This window comes from Lissotriton helveticus, chromosome 3_1, assembly GCF_964261635.1.
Source record: "Lissotriton helveticus chromosome 3_1, aLisHel1.1, whole genome shotgun sequence".
NCBI classification, from domain to species: Eukaryota; Metazoa; Chordata; class Amphibia; order Caudata; family Salamandridae; genus Lissotriton; species Lissotriton helveticus.
Window position 1 is genome coordinate 925864669 of NC_136061.1, and position 23521 is coordinate 925888189.

General features: G+C 43.9%; 1 protein-coding gene across 1 annotated transcript in view; it reads left to right on the forward strand.

Annotated features, from left to right (window-relative positions):
* Positions 1–23521, forward strand: part of CLIC4 (chloride intracellular channel 4) — a 254256-nt gene that overhangs the window by 116002 nt on the left and 114733 nt on the right. The window contains exon 3 of the mRNA XM_078681271.1: positions 214–339. Coding sequence (XP_078537397.1) covers positions 214–339 — 126 coding nt within the window. The remainder of the gene's footprint in view (positions 1–213; positions 340–23521) is intronic.

Below are 23521 nucleotides of genomic sequence, written 5' to 3' on the forward strand. Positions count from 1 at the left end.
TCTTTTTTCGAATGCGAATTATATATTTTTTCTATTAAAAAGTTGTCAGTGATTTCACATGTCGGCGGGACTATTCAGTGCTTATGATTTTACTGGAGGCTCTCTTGATTGAGAAATAGGATTACTGATAAACAGCCATTCCATATTTCAATCCTATTTCTAGGTTGATTTGCCCTTTGTAGCTAATTTGAAATGTATCACTTTGTTCGTCAGGAAACCTGCAGACTTGCAAAATTTGGCACCAGGAACACACCCGCCATTTATTACATTCAATCATGAAGTAAAAACTGACGTAAACAAGATCGAAGAATTTCTCGAAGATGTCTTGTGTCCACCAAAGTAAGTGTTAATTAAGGTATAGAAATACCTCTGAATATTTTAATCTACTGTCATTTATTATGAACTATAATTTTATGTAGTCTACTGTAATGGCATGTCGCCACTTTTAACATCCTACTTTGCATATGCTTGTTTTTGAAGAGTACCTTCTTTTGATGCTTTGTGGGTAAATGATGCTACACTTTTTAGAACATTTTAAAATACTATGGTTTTATCACTCGCACATAGTTTCAAAGGTTGGATATGCTGCCCTACTGCCATTTCTGTTACCTTCATCAGTATTGCAGTACAGCTCTGTCCATTGGCTTTCTTGATCTTCATGACCTTATTCAGTTCAAAAATAAGTTTGTCTGGCTACTATATGAACATTGCAATATTGTGACCCTTTTATTGTTTGGAATATTTTTCTCATGTCTCAACTTTTTTTAAAAGCCATGGAAAAAAACACAAGTCAACGAGCCCACTACTATTTATTTCCTCCCAAACCATGGAGTAGAATACCTGAGGCCTTTAGGGATGGATATCCATGATGTGTTGTGTGGTAACTTGACAAAATCACTATGAATTCTAGAATGAAGTATGCATGTTTGGTGTTTGTCTTCGTAGTAACAGGTAGAAGAGAATCCACAAAGTCTCTTGGAAAATATAAGGGCGCTCGTTTCGTCTTCAAATCTGCCTCTATTTAAACAAGCATTTGCAATGCAATAGGTCTCGCATTTGCAAAAGTTTGAGCTTTGGACATTGTAAATGACAAACCTTTTATTTATGTGTTGGTTTTGAAATTAGATAAATAAATGGCATTGTTATTCACAATGCCAATAGCTTAAATTCTCGCAAATGCAAGACCTATTGCATTTGCAATGCAATAGGTCTCACAGGTATGCGAGTTTAAGCTATTGGCATTGTAAATCACAATGCCTTTTATTTGTTTTTAAAACGAAAACAAAAATAAAATCATTGTTATTTGCAATATGAATAGCTCAAAGTCATGTAAATACATTGCAAATGCTTGTTTTCCTTTTAATTACCCGTGTATTCTTCACCCATATTAAAGTAACTATTTTTAGGATACAGGAGGAAATGTTATACATCACCAGATTGATCCCACCAGTACTTTCCCTTGGAAGGCGGCGGTACTCACCTAGGGTAGCGAGAACCTAGGTGCGAAACTCAATGATGGCGCCACCCAACGTTACACCATAGTTCCTTGTTCCGATGGTCAAGATTGGTTGTGTTTCGGGTCAACACTGGAGAAATCCAGACCCTGCAAAACCAACAGAGTTCACTCTCCCTTGATTATGGATGACTAGAGTACTGCAGCCAATCAAGACGCAGAGACATGTTGTCTTGCCCTGCACAAGGTGATGCACAGAGTACTGCAGGCAATCACGGCGCAGGTGCATGTTACCTGGCACTGACACAGATGATGAGCAGAGTACCACAGCTAATCACGGCAACGCTTCATTTTGTCTGGTACTGCTCCAGGCGATGTCTGGCACTGCAGACCTGAAGGCAGGAGGAGCCTTCCTGCTCAGCAGCCAAGATGGCATCACTGACAATGCGCACAGAGTCCTACACATGTTAACAGAGGTATTGTGGGCTCCCTCGCACAGAAACACGCCACCCGGCAGGTGATCCCAGTTATGCATATCACTGAATCTTCTGACAGCAGGGACATCACACAAGAATAGTTTTGTTCGGGGTCATAAAGATGTAAGAGCAGAGTGAAATATAATATCGATGACTAATGTAAATATTTCTCAATTTGAGCATGAATCCCTAAACCAGAGATCAGTTATGGATACACCAGTGGCATCTTGTAAAGTTCCTGCGTGTACAATAAGAGAGGAGGGAGAAATACTTGGTCAAACACCACAGATTTTCTACAGCGTCCTTTTAATCTGAGAGCGATTGTAAAAGAGGAGAAAGAGAAGAAAAAGAGAGAAAGAGAAAAAAGAGAGCGAAAGAAAGAAAGTCTCAACAGCTGGGCAATAATGTTCTATAGAATAATACACAAGGCTTCTGCACTTATCCAGAAAATAAAAAGAGCTCCCGAAACGGGCTTCTTAATTTAACCAACTCATATTCCCACAGGATTGAAAAAACTGAACAGTTACCGAGCTGGGAAGGGGAGCGAACTTGTCTGGTATTAAGCTTGAAATAAGATTACAGCTGCCCTATTTTCACACAATGATGTGCACTGATTTTAGTGTGCTTTTAACAACTCTTTGATGTATTACGATCTTAAGCACAGTGATACAGTGCGAGCTGCCCAGGATCACACAATTGAAGCAGTTCCTCAGAAGACTACCTCTGCATCAAACCACTGACCGACACAACATAGATCTTGTTGCAGTGATAAACAGAGAGATTTACATACATTTTCATGTATATCAGGCACAGCGCGGTGCTGTGAATGCAATTGAGATTGGATTACACAAAACGGAGGGATGTACGTGTGACTGGGACGGTATAAAATACAAGTACTTTTAAATGACATATTTGCCTGAAACATAAATTGAGTGCCACTGCAGTGGGTATCACTAAACCTCTGTTATTCAGGCCAAGAAGCCCCAGAGGTGAACGTGCACTTTACAAACATGCATGTTTTGTTCACGTTTACAGTCACGGGCAAATTACGCGATCTGCCAAAAATGTAAAGATTGCTGTCGAACCCCGATATGCAGGAGAAAAACCTGCATCACCCAGTCCCGCCACTTTCCTACCCCTCAAGCAAGCCTCTTACTGTAGCAGTAGCGCCCCTTGAACAGACGTTCAGTGCAATGCACACAGAATGAAACCGCCACGTATTGGAAATGTAAATTTATAAAGGGACCTCAGACTTGAATGGAAGATTTGACATGGCGTGCAAACCTTCTATTTCACTAGACAGCAGTGTAAACGCCTCTATGTGATCTACAAACATCCCCGCCCCTTACAAATCTCCTTTCCTAAACCTAAAAAAAAGCTTTCAAAAACAATTTAAAAATAAGGATTTTGTGCTGAATAACTAAACACTTATAAGGTCCCACAGGCGAGACCTATTGGCTATGCCAATGCTTTTTTTTGGATTTGCAAGCACAAAACAGAATAACACATATCAAAAGAAAAAATATTGTTCAACAGTTTTTTCCAGTGAATATATACATATTCCAAACATTAGGAGGTACACATAACTAAGAATCTTTATCTTCATTGCTGCTCAGGACAGAGAAAATAAAACTTGATCCTGTCACTACTAAATGAATAAGCTCATTATAAAGTAAGAATATCTGGCGTAACAGGGATTAAAGGATCCCGAACTGTATGAATGGCAGATTAATTATTGCATGCATTTACACATGTGTGCAAAAGCAGATTCAAAGAGACATTTTACACATACAGGAATATTAATTCACTCACCCCATCACCATGAGGAAAAAAATAATTGGCTCAAGAGTATCCAAACTGAGGAAGTTAGTTTGAATGCAAGATACTTTGCATGAAAATGTGTAAATGTTTACGGTAAAAACCTTCAAGACAGATCGGTACTTGAGCAACGTTTTAACATACAAAGAATTTAGTGACCATTTAATTGAGAATGGTGGAGTGGATATTTTATTAGATTATGAAGATCCCACGATGAAAATCCATCACTCATGAATAAAGTTAAACTCCTGTTCAATAATATCTAATCCCAGCCAACTCTACGACGGTGTATGCAAACCCTGAGAAATAATTGAGCATGTACACCTACCTGCAACTGTATATGGATATGTATATCAGATTCGCTCTAACAACATGTATAAAGTGTGCGTAGTATGCATTTCCATTGTGCCACAGTCCCAAGTGAGGTTTAGTACACACGATGCAAACTCAGGACACTTTTGAGTTTATTGATGCTGGTAAATTGATTATTCGTTCGGAAACATACTTGAAATGTTTCAGAGACCTCTAGATGAAAATATCATGTCTGAAATGAAAAACCATCAACAATAACAAACGCCTAAATCGGCCTTTGAGCTTGTAATAATGAACGCCTTGCAAAATGATTGACGGAAAAAGAGGAGGCACCTGTAAATAAATAAGGAATGCTTTTGGGGAGGATTGCGAGTGTGGTTGAAATTACACCTACAGTCCTATTTTTATTTCACATTTTAAGCAAAGTAAAATTGTCCTGGGGAAATGGGCCACATTTAGAAAGGACATAGGAATAAAAAACGTGTCAATATAACTCATAACGTTTCATAAATGTACTAAAAGTACAGTTGATCTTAGAAGACAACCTAAGTAATCGACGAAGGGCACAGGTTTCACCGAGACAGCTACTCAATATAACTCTCCCCCCACCCACCCACCCAAAACAGCAACATACTCGGCCCGTGGGCTAATTCCAATGTCCAATGACTGCTCCTCTTGTTGGAACTGCTCAGTTGGGCAGAGAGAGCACGAGTCCCAGATGGGAAACATCCTTTACAACGCAACTTTTACCACGCAGTGCCTTTACGACGCAACTTTTACAACGCAAACCATTACAACGCATTGCACTGGGGGCGCTCTAGGATAGGGAATAAGATTAATTTCCTATCCCACACTTTCCCTAGTGTCCACGGGGACTGGAGTTGGAATAGTAAATTCAACTATTCACTATCCAGCACCCCAAAGCGCTATGCTTTGTAAAGGTTTTCGTTGTAAAAACCGCGTTGTAAAGGCATGCGATGTAAAAGCATGCGTTGTAATGTCATACATCCGTCCCAGATATCAGGCTTCAGTGGGAAGACACAAAGAGTTACTGCCATCTCTGTCCGACCTTTGTGCACAGTTCCAGACTGCCCTCCCCAGCAGATGCCTACAACTCTAAGCATGAAGCCCACGTTCCTGGGAGGAAGTGCACCGCTTATTGTGCTTGACAGCTATTTAGCATCCGCTGATGTGAGGAGTCATGGGAAAGTAAGAGAAACTGAACAGCATCTCAAATGACGTACTGCTCAATGCTAGGCAATGAGGACCTATTGGGTCACCGCGACAAGGTAAGGAAAAAGGTGTTGAGCAAGGAAATAACATAGTAGAGACAAGCACTTCACTGCCAGGCGAGGGTCAGCGACTTTGCGGCAAGAGTGTGAATAAGCATTCCTTACAAATGCACCAAGGGGAGACACGCGTCTGGTAGAACACATTTACTGCACTGCCGGATTGTAACTTCGAGTGGTTGCTATTTCACTGACGAATGGCATGTGATAGAGGAAAAATATGGGTACCAGATGCTACCAAGATACCATTACCAGGGCAAAGGTACCAATGCCCTGGTGCAGCAGCATTCACAAGCATGCAGTTATCAGACAGGAAGAGGGAATTCAAACAGGGTAAATAGCTGGGTTAATGCCGCGCAGGCCAGACCGCGGGAAAACAACGGATTAAAACAGCCGCTCTCGCTCACCTGTTGATGTAGCATTCGTTCCAGTTGTCCTCACATCCTTTGTTGCGCATGATGTTTGCGATTCGGTCCAGGAGCAGCCGGTTGTCCTTAACGCCGCACGGCTAGAAATAATAAAAAATCGTGTGAGCGTTCTAGCAAGCTGGTGGCCGGCAAAGTAGCGCTTTTTGAAGCAGCTACTAAATGTCTCTCCGAGTAGCTCATGCTCGCTGACTCAGCGGGACCTATAAACGAATGATTAACAGGAGCAAAATAATCCCATTTTGTTTCTAATTGCCATGCAAGCTGAATCAGAAAATCTGCATACCCCTCTCTATCAGGCATCAAGGTAGGAGTAAGAAGTCCATGTCCACTACATTGTTGTCAGTCCAGTTTACATTTTGAAAGCTCATGAGAGCTTGATACCAGGAAATACTTCTCTTCTGAACGAGGTGAGTCAATGGATGATACCTTTGACTCAATTTAATGAGGGGTTTGGCCCACTGACTCAAGTGCCATCCTGTTTGGCACTGGAAAGGACGGTTTGACCTGACCCAGTGCCAGTTTACAGATGAGGCCTGTTGGCACTAAATTTGTCCAGCGGAAGGGGAGGGGGGTCTACCAGCTCCAGCTCCACCAGGAAGAATTTTCTCTGGGATTGGCCACAATTGACCCATATGCCTTGGAACCACAGTCCTTCCACAGCCCTTCCCTGACTTCTCTGCTGCTCCTATTGTCTGTCAACATTGCAGCGTTTGATTCTGAAATAATTAGAAGCTACTCACTCAATGAAGAGGTACTCTTCACCATTGAGAACTTTCTTGACGTCCTGCAACTATTTGTTATTGAAAGCCCCGATGTTAAGAGTTCATACCACAAGGCTAAGTATCAAATTATAGAAGAGAGTTGTGACTCTTTCACCCCCACTGGACCCTGCAGAGCCATCACCTGAGGATCTTTTGCCCATCTGCTCTTTTGAAGATAAATTGCAGCCTCCCCATGAGCCTGGAATGCCTTCCATTTTATAAGCCTTTTGACTTTCCTTTGCTGCTCCTTCTCAACTATAAGAGAAGATAGATCGAAGCAGAGGCGGAGAGAATCTGGTTTCAGGCCATTAGCAATGAGGTGCAGTCCATAGTGGAGCTTCAGCTTTGCGTACATTCTAAGCAGGACTTTTCAACAAGCAAGTGAGTGGTATATCAATCCTCAAGTACTTTAACATTACTTTAAAAAATGGTGCATGCCGGCCATTAGTCTGTTTGGCACCTCTGAAAATGTAAAATTCCCAAGCTTCGTCTTCAGGTCCCACACCCAGTGTCCTTGGGCTATACGCTATGGATAAGTTGGTCAGGGATATTTGTTCATGCTTTTCCTCCTCTACCTCTGCTTCTTTATCTAGTGAGGAAAATCAAGAAAATGACAATGCTCATTCTAGTTATAACCATCTTGCAGAAACATGTGCAAAGCAGCCCTGGTTCTCAGTGCTTGTGGAAATCTCAGTCAGTGAGCAGGAAAAGGTCCCCATCAGTCAGATCTTCTAACACCAGGTACATTTGGGGCATCAAAATCTGAAGGAGATGAACCTAACAATTGTTTAGCTGAGGTCATAGAGTTTGGGTACCTCAAACTACTGGAAGAGTGTATGATAATCTGCGAGTCATGTAGGCTTAACCTCATGCGCGCTAAGCGTTTTCCCGCTGTGCGCTGAGTTTTTTAAAAACCCACGTTACATGACGAGCTCAGCTCGTCATGAGTGTACGAGAGGCGTAACTCATGACGAGCTGAGCTCGTCATGAGCGTCGAAGGGGTTAACACCCATGTGTGTTATGCAGCAAAGTGAAAGCACATTATTGCAAAAGCAAACAGAGTTCTAAAAGGCATTGGTGCAGAATATCTTCTGACATTTGGTGCATCACCAAAAAGGAGGGATGACCTACACATCCTTTTGGTTACATTTAGCAGCAGTGGCTGTCCCCATGCACAATATGCAGTGTAATTCTGTGTTTAAGATTCTGCTGATCAAATAATTAATGTAAGGACTAAAGATAGTAATTTCTCAAGTTATACCACTTGTCCCCACACAGGACCTCAATATTCTACTTATAAGGCCTGCTTTGGAGCAGCTTATTCTTGTGCTATGCAAAAACTTTCATGGAATGTTTTTTCTTGTGGCAGTCATTTCCTTTTTACGTCCTGAGCTACTAACAGTGGAGGAGCCTTTCATTCAAGCACACCGGGATAGACTTGTCTTTAAGATAAATCCTCAGTTTCTTTGTAAGACGGATTCCCCATTGCATGTAAACCAAACCATTGAACTGCCAATTCTCTCCCCGCAGTCAGTTGCCGAAAAAGCACTACACACAGAGAGCACTAATGTTTTATTTACATCAACAGAACAAGTTCTGTCTGCAAGAGAAACCAACGTCACAGTTCAGAATCAATTTAGGCACGATGGGTAGTTAAATGCATAAAAGTCTGGTGTACAAAAATTGCACTTACCCATTTGTTGAGGAGTGGTGCACAATGTGAGACAGAGTCTTTGTCCTAATGTATTGCATGGTTCAGGGAGGAATCGCAGTATATATAGAGAGCCAAGATCTTCGAAGACAAGCAACTTGCAAATGGCCTCACCCAACACAACACGACAGGAATGTGTAAAGCATATGATATACACCATTTCAAGCTACAAGCCTCTAGTTACAGATTGCGTACAATTTTCATTTTTTCCTTTTTTCAGCTGCAAATGTCTGCTGGACCCAGGGTGCCATGCAAGAATTCCCTTTTCAAAATGGCTTTGACATATTTTCATATGGCCAGTACTTGCGGGTACACCTAGCCAGCCACATCTCTATGCACAATTTGGCATGCATTTTCTGTGTAGAATTAATACTCCGCAAGACACTTGGGGCATAGTTAAAAGTGCTTCAGTAGATGAATATCTCTAAGTTGAGATTAGTCCATCAGTTGCTCGAGAACAATCACACTTGATGTGGAAATTCGTCACATTTCCCACATTCTATGGTTGTTGACCAATAATTGGTATGTTCGCGGAAGTATTCTGTAGTTGCAGGAAATCAGGTGAGGGATGTGTATTCAGGATTTCATAAGTGGTTACTTGATGTACAAGATCTTGATACGTTGGAAATTAATTTCAGACAGAAATGTATGTCTACAAGGAAGTTTAGGTGGCATGTTGCAGGGTGTACAATTAACATATTGTTTAATGTTTTCACATTTCAGTTGATTTTCAGTCCCCATGCACCACAAGAGCTAGAAATCAAACTACGTTTTTTATTTTCCAGTTGGAACGTTTACACCACATGCATACATTGAAAATTCTGCCTGTGTGTGGTTTTCTGTTTTCTTTATTTATGTATTACTTTTTTGTTTTGTTCTTTCTTTTTTAAGTTAACCCCTCCGCTGCTAGGCCTTTCCCCCTGTGCTAAGCCTTTTTTGGGCTATTTTGGGCTAGTTCGCACTTCGGCCCCTGTAAATTATTGACCACATTAGGTATCCATGCTAAATTTGCTTCATTTTCTTCCAACACCATGGGGATTTTAAAGGTACCCAGGGTTGGTTGATTCACCTGGAGGGGACGCAAAAATTAGCCAAAATACATCTACATTTAGTTTTTAGGGGAGAAATGTGAAAAAAGAGCTGCAGATAAGAGTGTTTTTCCCCCTGCAAATTGTATCAACAAAGGGTTTTTTTGGTGCTTAAATCACCATCTTGACCTAGCCTATTTTTGCTATTTTTTTGTGCTTTCAACCTCCTTCCAGTTAATGGTAAAAATGGGTATGAAAGCAATGAAGGATCCTGGGAAGCTATACATTTCTGAAAATTAGACAAAATTTCGGACTCAGCAAGGGGTCATCTGTGTATATCCTTCAAGATTTTCTTATAGAAACTAACAGTTGAAAATAGAAAACATTGAAAATGAGTTGAACAAAACAGCCATTTGTGCCATCGTTTTCACCTGTAACTTCTAAGTATGACAGAATTTTTTAATCAATATACCGTTCCATCCACTGGACCCTTCTGGTTGTGGGGATATATAGGACTTGTAGGTTCACCTAGCACCTGAGGATGCAATGGTTTTTTATTGTGTACCGGCTATATAGCAATTCATTTGGGAAAATATAAATAGTGAAAAATCTGTACGAAAGACACTTATGTTCTGAAATGGCAACAAAATATAGAGTTTAGAAACAGTAGCTATTTGCCCATCTCCGAAATTGTGGGTACCCATACTAGCATGTGAATTATAAGACATTTTTCAAAGTGACTTCTTTTTTACACATTGTCTTACATTTGAAAGGCAGAAATGCATAGAAAGTCAATAGGTAATAACAGTTGCTCTACAAATCTGTATTCCCCTAAGTCTCCCGATAAAATGGTACCTCACTTTGCCTAACTGTTGAATTTGAACCCAAGCTCTAGAGAAACCTAGCGAACCTATGCATTTTTGAAAACTAGACACCCAGGGGAATCCAGGATGGGATGACTTGTCTGGCTCTCACCAGGTTCTGTTACCCAGAATCCCTTGTAAACCTCAAACTTTGTAAACAAAAAACACATTTTCCTCACATTTCTGTGGTGGAAAGTTCTGGAATCTCCGTGGATCCACAAAATTCCACCCACCCCGCATTCCCCAAAGTCTTCCGATAAAAATGGTACCTCACTTGTGTGGGTAGGCCTAGTGCCCGCGACTGGAAAGTGCCCAAAACCCAACGTGGACACACCACATTTTGACAGTGAAAACTGACCCTTTTTTTTGCACAGTGCCTAGTTGTAGATTTTGAACCCTAGCTCTGTCGTCAGCTAGGGAAACATAGCAAACCTATACATCTTTGAAAACTAGACACACAGGGGAATCCAGGATGAGGTGACTTGTCTGGCTCTCACCAGGTTCTTTTACCCAGAATCCCTTGCAAACCTCAAACTTAGTTAAAAAAACATTTCATCACATTTCTGTGGTGGAAAGTTCTGAAATCTGCATGGGTCCACAAAATTCCACTCACCCCGCATTCCCCAAAGTCTTCTGAGAAAAATGGTACCTCAATTGTGTGGGTAGGCCTAGTGCCCGCGACAGGCAAGGGCCCAAAACATATATTGGAGACATCAAAATCACCTATCACAAAACGACACAGGTTTGCAAAGGGGGGCACATGGGTTTTTGGCCCCGGGCTTGGCTGCCATCTAGGGAAACCTACCAAACCCATACATTTCTGAAAACTGGAGACCCAAGGGTGTAGAGGGAGGTATAGCTTCCGTGGACCCCCAACGTTTCCCACCCAGAATCCCATGCAAACCTCAAATTGTGATGAAAAAATCTAATTTTTCTCAAATTTCTGTGTGGGAAAGTTGCACAGTCACCGGGCTGACACAAATTTCCTACCACCCAGCGTTCCTCCAGGTCTCGTGATAAAAATGGTACCTCACTTGTGTGGGTAGGCATAGTGGCTGCGACAGGAAATGACCCAAGTCGTACTGTGGAGTCTTCAAAAGTACCTATTATAAAACTACCTGGTTTTGCAGAGGCGGGACCTGTTTTTTTGGTCCTTGTGGGCTTTCTGCCCCACCCGTGGGCAGATCTGGGGCAACTGGGGGGGGGGGGAGGGGCAGAAAGACTGTGGCACTTTTTTGGAGGGGGTGGGGTTATTGTCATGGCCATTCTAGGCAGTCCCCACCCCGAACTTTGGAGAAAATAAAATCCCTGGTGCCTAGTGGGCTTTCTGCCCCCGTGGGGGGGTAGATAAGGGGCTAGTGCCCCATATGCCTCCCAGGGGGGGCAGAAAGACTATACCTTTTTTTTGGGTGGTGGCATTGGCATTCCCATTGTGGGCAGCCCCAACCCCTTCTTATAAACCCCACTCAAAAAAAAAACCCTGGTGTCCCAAGGGGCAGAAAGACTGTCTTTACCCAAATGATATGGGGGGAGCAAAGGCCCTTGCCCAAGGGGCCCCTTCCCCCTCCCTGGTGGCTATTGGGGGATCGCTGCTTGGGGATCACCCTCCTGGGGCGATCCCAAGCAGGGATCCACTAGGGAAGATTCTCCCCTTTTCAATGATACCTCTCCCAAGTGTTTCGGTGCTCGAGGGGCTGCACAAGCACCGAAACAATGAAACTGAAACGAAGTTTCTCTTCCAGGGGATACTCATCAATAGTCATAAGCACTGAATTATCTCTGCCCATGTGCGGGAACCCGGAACATATAGCATAATACATATATGTGTCTATAGTAGAAAAGGAGTACATAGTACGAGAAAACTATACACATATACATGTATAAACCAATAATATGCAGCCCTAAACATATCTAATAGGCTAAGAAAGCCAGAATTACATGCATTTCTCTGGTATGAAAATAACCCATAACATATAATGTAAGAGAAGGACATGTACAGTAATTGCATTCCGCAAAACAACCTTTTATTTTCATCAAAGAAAACAGGTAATGACAGGCAATTAGCCTAAAGAAGGCTGCATAAATAAAGAACATCCCTGTATAGAAAAGGAAACTGGCACCTCGCCTTTAAGGCCTCAGAGAATCTGAACACTTTGCCTTTAAGGCCTCCAGGGGAACCCCGATCCCATCATGCACCACAGGTGACAGTTAGGTCAGTTCTTTTTTCCGGCTCTTTCTGAGAAGAGCCTGGAGCTTGAGCTCAACTGATTTTGGCTTTTTTCAGTCAGAATTTGTATTCTACCTACTTTTTTCGATATTTCTTGTTGCTGGTGGTATTTTTTAATCTTTTCTGACTAATTGGTCATTCTTTTTTAGTCCAATATGCCACCTTTATTTTTATAAATGTCCTTCCTGTGGGAAGATGTCTAAAACCGATCCTCATTCGGTCTGTGTAGTGTGTTTACCTTCTTCTCACAACACAGAGCCTGTTACCACTGTCTTCAGCTTTCAAGAAGAACTTTGAAAGAGAGAGAGAAGATCAGGCTTCTTGGCTTAATGGAGAGAGGAAAACATCATGGAAAGGGCCCAGGAAGTCATCTTTCATCTGGAGGGCCCTCCTCTCCGAGAAAACGGCGAAGAGCTGCTTCACTGGAAGTTAGAAGTGAGAAAAAGCTTCATAGTGTGCCGTCGACGTCGAGAACAGCTGAAAAAGTGAGATCGACGTCAAAGACAAGATCGCCATCGAAAAGTAAGTCGACGTTGAGACCAGTGGAGAAAGTAAGGTCAACGTCGAAGACAGGATCGCCGTCGAAGAGTAAGTCGACGTCAAGACCGGCGGAAAAAGTAAGATCGATATCAAGAACAAGATCGTCGTCGAAAAGTAAGTAGACGTCGAGACCGGTTACGTCAACGCCAGTGAGATCGACGTTGAAGTCCAGGTCGCCGGCTAGAAGTAGATCGACTTCGAGGCTTGAAAAGTGAAAGAGATCAACCTCAAGATCGCCGTCGAGACATATAAGTCGACGTCGAGGCATGCTTCGGGCTCGAAGCATGAGAAATCGCAGTCAACGTTGAAGCGCCCAGCGAAGTGCAGGAGGTCGACGTCGATCTCCGCCACCTGTCTCACGGTCGGCGTCGAGGCGCTCAAGATCAACCTCTCGGACCCGTCCGAGGTCAGAATCGACATCAAGGATACCGCGTGATAAGCGGTCGACGACGTCGGAGGGCTTCGTCCCATAGATCTCCGTCTTCCAGAGTGTCACCTCCACGGTCGTCGTCGATGATGGCTCATTCTGGTTCGCGTCGAGGCATTCGACGTCGAGGGACAGGCAAGTTATCCCTGTGGAAGAGGTGGAAAGACCAGCGTCTAGACCTTAACGTTCGACGTCGAGGGATACTTCTTCTTCCTCGCTGGGGATAAATATAATTCAAGTTACACCAGAGGGCTCTCCGGGTCACGAATCGCCTCCTATTAACATGTCTCCTAGATGGATGGAGGACATTAAACACTGGAAGATGCAACCCAGACCTAATGAGAGGCCTCTTACAATGGAGTGCTCAAGACCTCCTGCTAGTAAGTCCCCGAGACGTTCCAGATCACCGTTAAGACGGCGTTCACGCTCAAGAGAGCGCTCCAGGTCACGCCGATCTCCTATGCCAAGGAGAAGACAGAGGTCTCCCACAATGACCATGTCAACAAGGTCATCATACAGAGACTATTCTCCTACTATTTCGTCAACTCCACCTTCCAGGGTCTCCCCTGTTGATGATCTTGGGACATTCAGTGAGGTGTTATGTAGAGATGCTAACAAGTTAAACATAACCATGTCTGTACCTCAAGTTACTTCATCTGTTATATTTGAGACTTTGCACCATAAGTTTAAGCCGAAACCTCTGCTGCCTTTGATGCCAGGGTTACTGGAGCCTGCAATGAAGACTTTCTTGACACCTGCCACAGTGGGCTCGGGGCCCTCAAGGATTTCAAAGAAATATAAGGCTCCAGACCGGGATCCCTTATTTCTACATACTGACCCTCCACCAGATTCTCTTATAGTCGCCGCTGTCCGGAAAGCACATTCTGCTACATCTATCTCATCTGCTCCCCCAGAAAAGGATAGCAAGAACATGGACTCCTTGGGACGGAGAATGTGTAATACGGCAGGGTCCATGATGAGAGTGGCTAGTGCAGCCGCTCTACTGGGGCAATACGACCAATCGTTGTGCGATTCCTTGACAAGATTTGCGGAAAATTACCCAAAGAAGATCAGAAAGATTTCTTGGAGATTGTGCAAGAAGGAGGCCTGGTTGCTAACCAGATTATCAGTACGGCGGCTGATTCAGCTAATTTAGCAGCTCATGGATGTGCTCATGGCATCTGTTCTCGAAGATCAGCGTGGCTTCGTCTCACAGGCCTCAAACCTGACACTCAGAGGAAGATTGTTAATTTGCCCTTTAATGGATCGTCGTTGTTTGGGTCTCATGCAGACGACGAAATGGCTAAAATGAAGACTGAGTTAGATACTCTTAAGGCGGTAGGCCTTGAAAAAAAGAAAGAGTTTCGTCGTCGCGTTCGCCCCTATGACAAGCGGTCTATTCAGCAGCGAGGGCAAACATCTAACTGGTCATCGCAGAACCAGGGCCAAACACTACAAAGGTCCCAGTTTCAACAATGCAGGCCTGGACGGGGCAGAGGTGGTAACAGACAATAGTCTACAGCACCAAAACAGCCACAGAACAAATGGGTCTTCCTCCAAAGCTGTTGTCCACTCCGGTAGGAGGAAGTGTTTCATTACATCTGGAGGAGTGGAAGCGTTTAACAAAAGACAGATGGGTCATCGACATTGTTCAAAATGGATATCTTCTCAAATTCAAGATCCCTCCCTCATCTATACCTCCGAAAGGCATTTCTCATTGCAAAAGGAGGTGAGCACCTTAAAAGAGCTATGGAGAAAGTTCTAGCTCTGCAAAGAAATCAAGGGCTCTACTCTCGCTTCTTCCTTGTACAAAAAAGAGGTCCCACCACAGAATACAGACCGCTACTGGAGCTGAGACTGTTGAACGGATTCATTCGCAGAGAGAAATTTCGAATGTTGGCACTCCAGCAAATTTTCCCTCAGCTTCACCAAGGGGATTGGATGTGTTCCATCGATCTGCAGGACGCATACTTTCATGTACCGATATCAAAGAGACATCGCGAATTTCTGAGGTTTCAAGTGTCTGTCCAACATTACCAGTATTCGGTTCTTCCGTTCGGGCTAAAGTCAGCTCCCCGAACATTCTCCAAGTGTATGGCTGTGGTGGCTGCCTTCCTTCGCAAGCAGAAGATATTCATTTATCCTTACTTGGACAACTGGCTCCTGAAGAGCTCGTCTCCAGCTCTGCTGCAGGATCATCTCTTGAGCTGCCTTCAACTGCTACACAAATTGGGCCTTCACGTCAATTTCAAAAAGTCCATACTAAACCCGATGCAAAAGATCCACTATATGGGTTCCTGCCTGGACACAGAAAAAGTAAACGTGTGTCCTTTGGAGGAGATGTGGTTCTCAATTCGAGGAAAATGCCTGACCCTTCTTCACACGCAGTTCCCGACTGTTCGTCAGGTGTCACCTCTACTGGGGTCAATGGCGTCTTGCATCTTTATAGTACCGAACGCACGATTACACATGCGTCCACTACACAAATGTTTGGAGGACCAATGGATGCAAATATCAGGGTACTGGGAGGATCAGATAATTTTTCATCAGACAGCCAAAGATTCCATCCGGTGGTGGATGAAGAGATCGCACCTGATGAAGGGATTCCCGTTCCACCAGGACCCTCCAACTCAGACTCTAGTCACGGACGCTTCTCTCCAGGTTTGGGGTGCTCATATGGGCCCTCTGCAAGTACAAGGTCTTTGGCCCGACTCCGAACGGGGTTACCACATCAATCTGCTAGAGTTAAGAGCTGTACATCTAGCTCTCAAGTCCCTATTTCCATCGTTCAAGTCTCGATCCATTCCAATTCAAATGGACAATACGACGACGATGTATTATTTGAACAAATAGGGAGGTACCCAATCAAGAACGCTCTCCATAGAGGCTCAAACCATATGGCACTGGCTTCTGGCAAGAGACATGTTAATAGTAGCTGTTCATCTACCGGGCTCCCTCAATTCTCAGGCGGACTTCCTCAGCAAAGACTTCGTCGAAGCACACGATTGGGTTCTCAACGACGAGGTCACATGCAGTATTTTTCAAGCATGGCGAACTCCAGACATCGACCTGTTTGCAGACGCGGGAAACACAAAATTCCCCGTCTTCGCATCTAGGTTTCTCCAGAAAGGATCTCGAGGGAATGTCCTTTTGATCGAATGGTATGAGAACTTACTGTACGCTTTTCCACCGATCCCACTTATACCAGTGGTAATCAACAAGTTGTACAGAGCCAACTCCAGAATGATCCTAATAGCCCCGGAGTGGCCTCGCCAATGGTGGTTTCCAGACCTCCTTCAACTATCGGAAGTGCCACACAAGAGGTTTCCATGTCGCCCGGATCTTCTATCCAAGCAGGCAGGGAGAGTATTCCACCCCAATCTGTCCTCTCTCCGGTTGACAGCATGGCTCCTGAAGTCATCCAATATGGCCACCTACAATGAATTCAGACTGTATGGATATTCTTGAAGAAGCGAATCGTCCTTCTACGAGGAAGTCATATGCCTTCAAGTGGAAGCGATTCTTCCTCTGGTGTGTGAACAATGGACAAGATCCCATCCGGGGTCAGGAACAGGTGAATTTACCTTATTTGCTGCATTTGGCCAAGTCTGGGCTTCAGTTTGCTTCTATTAAAGTTCCTCTTGCAGCAATCACAGCCTATAGAAAGTCCCCCAACCAGACTTCTTTCTTTAGAATTCCGGTAGTAAAGGATTTTCTGGATGGCTTGAGAAAGGTGTACCCACCAGTCAGATCTCCCTCTGCTCCATGGGAGCTTAACATTGTGTTGACAAAGTTGATGGGGTCTCCTTTCGAATCCCGATTCATATAGCTTCCTTACAGCATTTAACATGGAAAGTCGCGTTCTGGTGGCCATTACTTCCGCTCGCAGGGTGAGCGAGATCCAGGCTCATTGTTGTGAGGAACCTTTTACTGTGTTCCACGCCAACAGAACACATCCTAGTTTTTTGCCTAAAGTAATTTCGGATTTTCACATTAACCAGACTATAACTTTACCTACTTTCTTTCTGAATCCTGCGAATCATCCAGAAAGATCTCTCCATTCCCTAGATCTTAAGAGGGTTCTTAATTTTAATTTGGATAGAACAAAGACACTGAGGAAGTCAGACCGTTTGTTTATTAACTATGGTCCTGTTAACACAGGTTCTGCAGCTTCCAAAATATCCATTTCTAGATGGATTGTTTCTTGTATTCTCCTGTCATACCCGTTGGCCAACAGATCCCTTCCAGGAAAACCAAGGGCCCAATCCACTAGGGGAAAAGCTTCTGCCACTGCTCTCCTGAGGAATGTCCCTATGGCAGAAATTTGTAAAGCAGCTACATGACGATCAGTTCATACTTTTACTCACCATTACTGTCTTGATACGGACACGCAGGCAGATGTTCAGGATGGGTAAGCCTCATTGAGAAACTTGTTTGCAAATACTGTTTAACATGTAGTTTTCTCTTTTTTTTTGCTTGTCCGCTCGGAAGTGGGTATGAGCTTGCTACTCTATTCAGTGCTTATGACTATTGATGAGTATCCCCTGGAAGAGAAGGATAAGTTACTTACCTGAAATCCTAGTTCTCTTCAAGGGGTATACTCATCAAAGTCATAAGCACCCTCCCGCCTCCCCGGACGAGCAGGAACAGTTTATTATTTATTCTTGCATCTTGTATGCAGGTTCCTACAGGTTTCTTATACCGTACAAAAGAACTGACCTAACTGTCACCTGTGATGCATGATGGGAGCAGGGTTCCCCTGGAGGCCTTAAAGGCAAAGTGTTCAGATTCTCTGAGGCCTTAAAGGCGAGGTGCTATTTTCCTTTTCTGTACAGGGATGTTATTTATTTATGCAGCCTTCTTTAGGCTAATTGCCAGTCATTACCCTTTTCTTTGATGAAAATAAAAGGTTGTTTTGTGGAATGCAATTACTGTACATGTCCTTCTCTTACATTATATGTTATGGGTTATTTTCATACCAGAGAAATGCATGTAATTCAGGCTTTCTTAGCCTTTTAGATATGTTTAGGGCTGCATATTATTAGTTTATACATGTATATGTGTATAGTTTTCTCGTACTATGTACTCCTTTTCTACTATATACACATATATATGTATTATTCTATATGTTCCGGGTTCCCGCACATGGGCGGAGATAATTCAGTGCTTATGACTTTGATGAGTATACCCCTGGAAGAGAACTAGGATTGCAGGTAAGTTATTTATCCTTCAGTTTCATTTTCATTGCAATGACTTCAGTGCGTCATGCGCGGGATCAGCATTGCAATGAAAATGCAAATTGGCCATGGGAGGTTGGAGAAGCTCTTCCCCAACCTCCTGAGGCCAATAAAAAAGGAAATCTCTCTGCTGTCTGCAGCAGAGGGATTAAGTGCCCATGTTCTCATGACGGAATGGTTCCGTCATGAGCAAAGGAGCACGGCACCATCCCGTCATGAGCACCTAAAGGGTTAAGTATGGGTAGCGTCAAAAAGGCAGAATGTCTCAGCTTTTACTTCTCTTCCAGGGGATCCTCCTCAATAGTTTTAAGTACTGAATATTCCCATCCATGTGCGGGGACCCCGGAATCTATATAAAGATTAAATATGAAAATATATATAATATATCTATAATTTTTGTTTTCACAAACCAATGCAGACTTCCAACATAAATCAAAGCCTAATCAATGCTCTGAAATGTCTGCTTTTGCAACTATAGATTGGAGAACACACAAGACAAGTAGGAGGTCAAGACTCACTTGTACTCTCTTTAATGACCAAAAGTAATTTTAATCTCCAAAACAGTAGGCATTGTTATCCCATAGGCTTCATTGTAAATTCAATACATTGAAAATGAAAGCAATTGTTAGCATAAACTTTAAGGCAGCCAAGACCCCCAGCTGTCCATCATGCCTCAGGGGTGACAGTTTAAAAAAAAAAAAGTTATTTACTATTTAGTACATCATACAGAAAAAAGTCATAGGTTGTAATTGTCAAAGCCATCACAATAGATTAAAGAATATATTTGAGCATTAGATGTCAGTTCAATTATCCGACGGAGAGATGGCTGCAAGGGGAAACACAGAAGAAATATATATAAAACACAGTCCTGTAGGCCATCATTGCACACCAATAGCAAACACCTCCTTCCCTACAGTGGGTCTGTACACCCACCCGCGCCCAAACCTCTCAAATAAAATAACATGGTGGAAAGAACAGGAACAATGCTGGGAACCACAGAATAGAAGAAATCAGTTATATGGAAAGGGAGAGGTAAGTCACCCAACCCCAGTAGGGTCAATGCCCCATTCCAGGTGTGAGTCAGCGGCCTGTTGAGCTTTTTCTTCTTAGGTTCTGTAGGGACCCCGGATGTCCTTAGGGCGAGACGAGCCGGGCAGGGTACTGGAATAAATTTCACTGTTGTTGTTACAAAAGGCCACACTGTTTAGCCAGCCTTGCAACGTGGGGATTGACCTGCGGCCCCAGTGAATAGCAATTTCTCTTTTGCCTAGCAACAGACAAAAAGATACAAACCTCCTAGTGGCTTTAGGGAAATTGACCACAAAGCCCAATAGATCCACTTCAGGTATGGGGACCAAGGACAGCTCGTTCATATCACCAAGTGTTGCTTGTACCCCCGTCCAGTATGACTGTTGTTTTGGACAGGTCCATGTGAGGTGTGCAAAGCCAACATAAGGGGCGTTACATTTACGGCAGGAATGGGGTCTGGACGGACCCAGTCTCTGGGTCCTGGCCGGGGTGATATACATTCTGCGTAGGAATTTAAAGTGAAGAAGCTTGTGCTGTTGAGTGACACATCCTTGGTAACTGCACAGCACTTGGCCCACTGTTCATCTGTGATGGGTCGGCCTAAATCCGGCTTCCAAAGCTTATGGATCCTGCCATCATTGACTGGTATCATCTCGGAACACGCCTTGTAGAGTTTCGAAATTATGTGAACCCCACTCTAGTTGTCGATGACAAGCAAGAGCGAGAAAATGAGTCCGGTTCGATGGGGAAACCAGGTAAAGTGGCACGAAGCACTGAGCGAACCCGGCCCAGAACAAAACTGTCCATAAATGTGGCGTTGTGGAAGCAGACCTCCTCTGTTGCCAAAAAAATGTGAAGTGGATGCTGTCTGAATTGACAGATTGGCCAGTCGCACTCTTACGTGGGAATCACCTCCTTAAAGTTCCAATAAATTAAGTCAAAGTTTTTAACAAACAGATACTCGCACTGTATTCCAGGTTAGTTCGATTAGTACATTGGTTTTATTTCTTGTGATTCAATTTATGCAAAATAAAGTTGTTGCATCACAACTTTGTGAAAGTTCATCAATGATCCATTTGAAAATGTACATAAACAACTAGTTCATCCACATGCCCAATGCATTTCGTGCTGAAACGCACTTCATCAGGGGAAATACATTTCTGTGGTGTAAATCAAAACGGAAGGAAATTAATAAGAGGGAAGCAGGTCACAGTCTGCGTTAAACAATCAATGAGGTTCTCATGAAATGACTAAAAAAGCATATGGTGGTGTGTAAAACGAACCAACAGCGGGAATGCTTAGAGAATGGTGAAAACAGAAACCAAACCAGTCAGCAAACAAGTAGCCCGAGTGTAGATGTTGGTTGAACGCGAGGTAAAAGCCCTGTGCGTCTGTGCGTTAATGAAGATAGCGTGCAACTCTTCAAGTGCCATGCCTTAAGTACAAGTGTCGTTTATTCTATCCGAGTGATCTAAACCCGTAAATTACATCGTAAGATTACTTAGGGTGAAAGTTTACATGCAATGTACTCGCACTTAAAGTGGAAAGTCGCCGTGTAGCACTCACCGATCACCGGGTGGTGGAGACGCTTAAATCGTAGCCGCCGCTCTCAGCCTCAAGCAAGTTAGAGTGAATTCGCGCATGCGCGTGACTCGCGTAATATATGCTTGTCTACGTGAAACGGCTATAGTCATGAAGTGATAAAGTGAACCTGTTCCACCATGCGTGGCCGGTATTAAACAACGGGTGAAGGAAAATGTGCGCAACATAGTCAGTTACGATACTGAATACAAAATACAAAATAATCGGTGATAAAAGTGCACTATGTGTAAGTGACGTTCGCGGCCATATTGGAATGGTCAACTCTGCTTTCTACAACCAGTGTTGACAGCTGGTGTAATACACGTGTCTATACAACAGGGTGCTGTCAGAGAGTTATAACCATACGTTTTGAACATGAATCTGATTGAACATATAGGGGGAAATTAAATCAAAAAATCAACAAAATAATGATGGTGAGAACACTTTTGATCATAATATTGAGTGCCACGCCACCCCTCATTAGCCAAAAAAATTTGGCCATCAGGGTACAAATCACCCAGTTTAGTAATTTCAAATTTGGCCAGAGGGCGCTGCACCAGTTTTTCACCAGTGATTGGCCGCCAGCGGGCATTGGGGATAGGAAGGGCAGAGGAATAGAGCAAGGGGGCGCCAGTGACTCGACGTAGCTTCTCCCAGGCCCAGCTGGTGGTTGAGACAGTCTGAATATCATTAGGGTCCCCGGGAATGCCCTTGGGTATTACAGTGGATAACCGCTCGGGAAGAGCGAAGTCGGCCTCCGACGGAGGAAAGGAATCCTGGTATTGGGGTGGTACCATGCGTAGGCCTAGCTGCATTGGGCCACCAGATAATATAAATGAAAATCTGGCACTCAGAACCCTACCCCCTCGTACAGAAGAGTGAGCACCTGCCAGCATACGCGGGCCCGCCTGCTACCCCAAATTAATCTGGTACGGTGTGACTGCAACGCCCGAAAGAAGCTATTTGTGAGGGGAATGGGAATATTGTTGAAAAGATACGAAAATTTAGGGAGCACCACCATCTTAATGACTGCTACTCTGCCGGCCATGGACAGTGGTAACTGCAAACACCTTTCCACCTGAGCCTCCAGGGCGTTTATTGCCTGCCGGTAATTGAGGCAAAGGATCTGGGCGGAATCAAGATGAATGTGTATGCCTAGATACTTGACAGTATCAGAGCACAATTCTAGGGGGAATTCGCAGTCCCATGATGTCATACTGGGGTTTAAGGGGAAAATGACCGATTTATGCCAGTTGATCCTCAGACCAGAGTGTTGACCGAATAGGATGATCTCCCTAATGATGGGCTCCGGGTTCACTTGGGGATCCCTACATAAAGGATGGTGTCGTCAGTGCAGAGCAAGACCAGGAGAGGGCCGATGTTGTATTGTAGGCCTCTCTGAAGATGCTTTTCCTGAAAGTGTCTAATTAAGGGGTCCATAGCTAAAATAAACATTAACGGGGCAAAGGACAGCCCTGGCGGGTGCCGCGTGAGAGAGAGAAGGGACGAGAGAGCATGCCCTTTAAGCGGAGTCGCGCTGTGGGGTGGCAATATAGTAGAGCAGTAGTAGCAATAAATCTCACAGGCATTCCCATACGACGCATGACTGAAATCAAAAAGGGCCACTCCAACAAATCAAAGGCTTTCTCAGTGTCTAACAAGATTGCGGCGGTGGGAACCGCAGGGTTGATTATATGGAGGAACGAAAAGAGTTCTGAGATTCAATAAGGTTGATTGACTGGGGACAAAGCCAATTGAGCCGGCGAAATAATATATTCCATCAGCTGGGACAGGCGATTGGAAATTATCTTAGCTAAGATCTTATAATCTAAGTTCAGTAGGGACAGAGGCCTAGATGACCCACACAGCGACTGTGGACTGTGCCCGGCTTAGGAAGGAGTATCACATCCGCCTCTCGGAGAGGGGGAGGAAGGATTTGTTTCTCGAGGGCCTCCGCGTATACTTCGATTAGATGCGGGGCCAAGATATGCTTGTACGCCTTATAGTATTCCCCTGTAAAGACGCCTAGCCTGGGGACAGAAGAGCAGCAAAGGGTGTCGATGGCACCAAGGATAAAGGCCTCGGAGATTGGCTCAGCTAAGAAGTCCTGCATGTGTTTCTCCAAGTAAACCAGGGCGATGTCCGATAGATAATCTTCCTGAGCCGCGGGGTCACGACCAACCTTAGAGGTATAGAGGGATGTAAAATAATTAAGAAATTCATCTTGAATTTCCAAAGTGCAGGAGAGCATCTGGTTTGTGGAGGATCGCAGCTCTGTGATGTAGGCCCTGTTGTAAGGGGGCGTAAGCATCTGAGCCAATACACGGCCCGGACGTTCGCC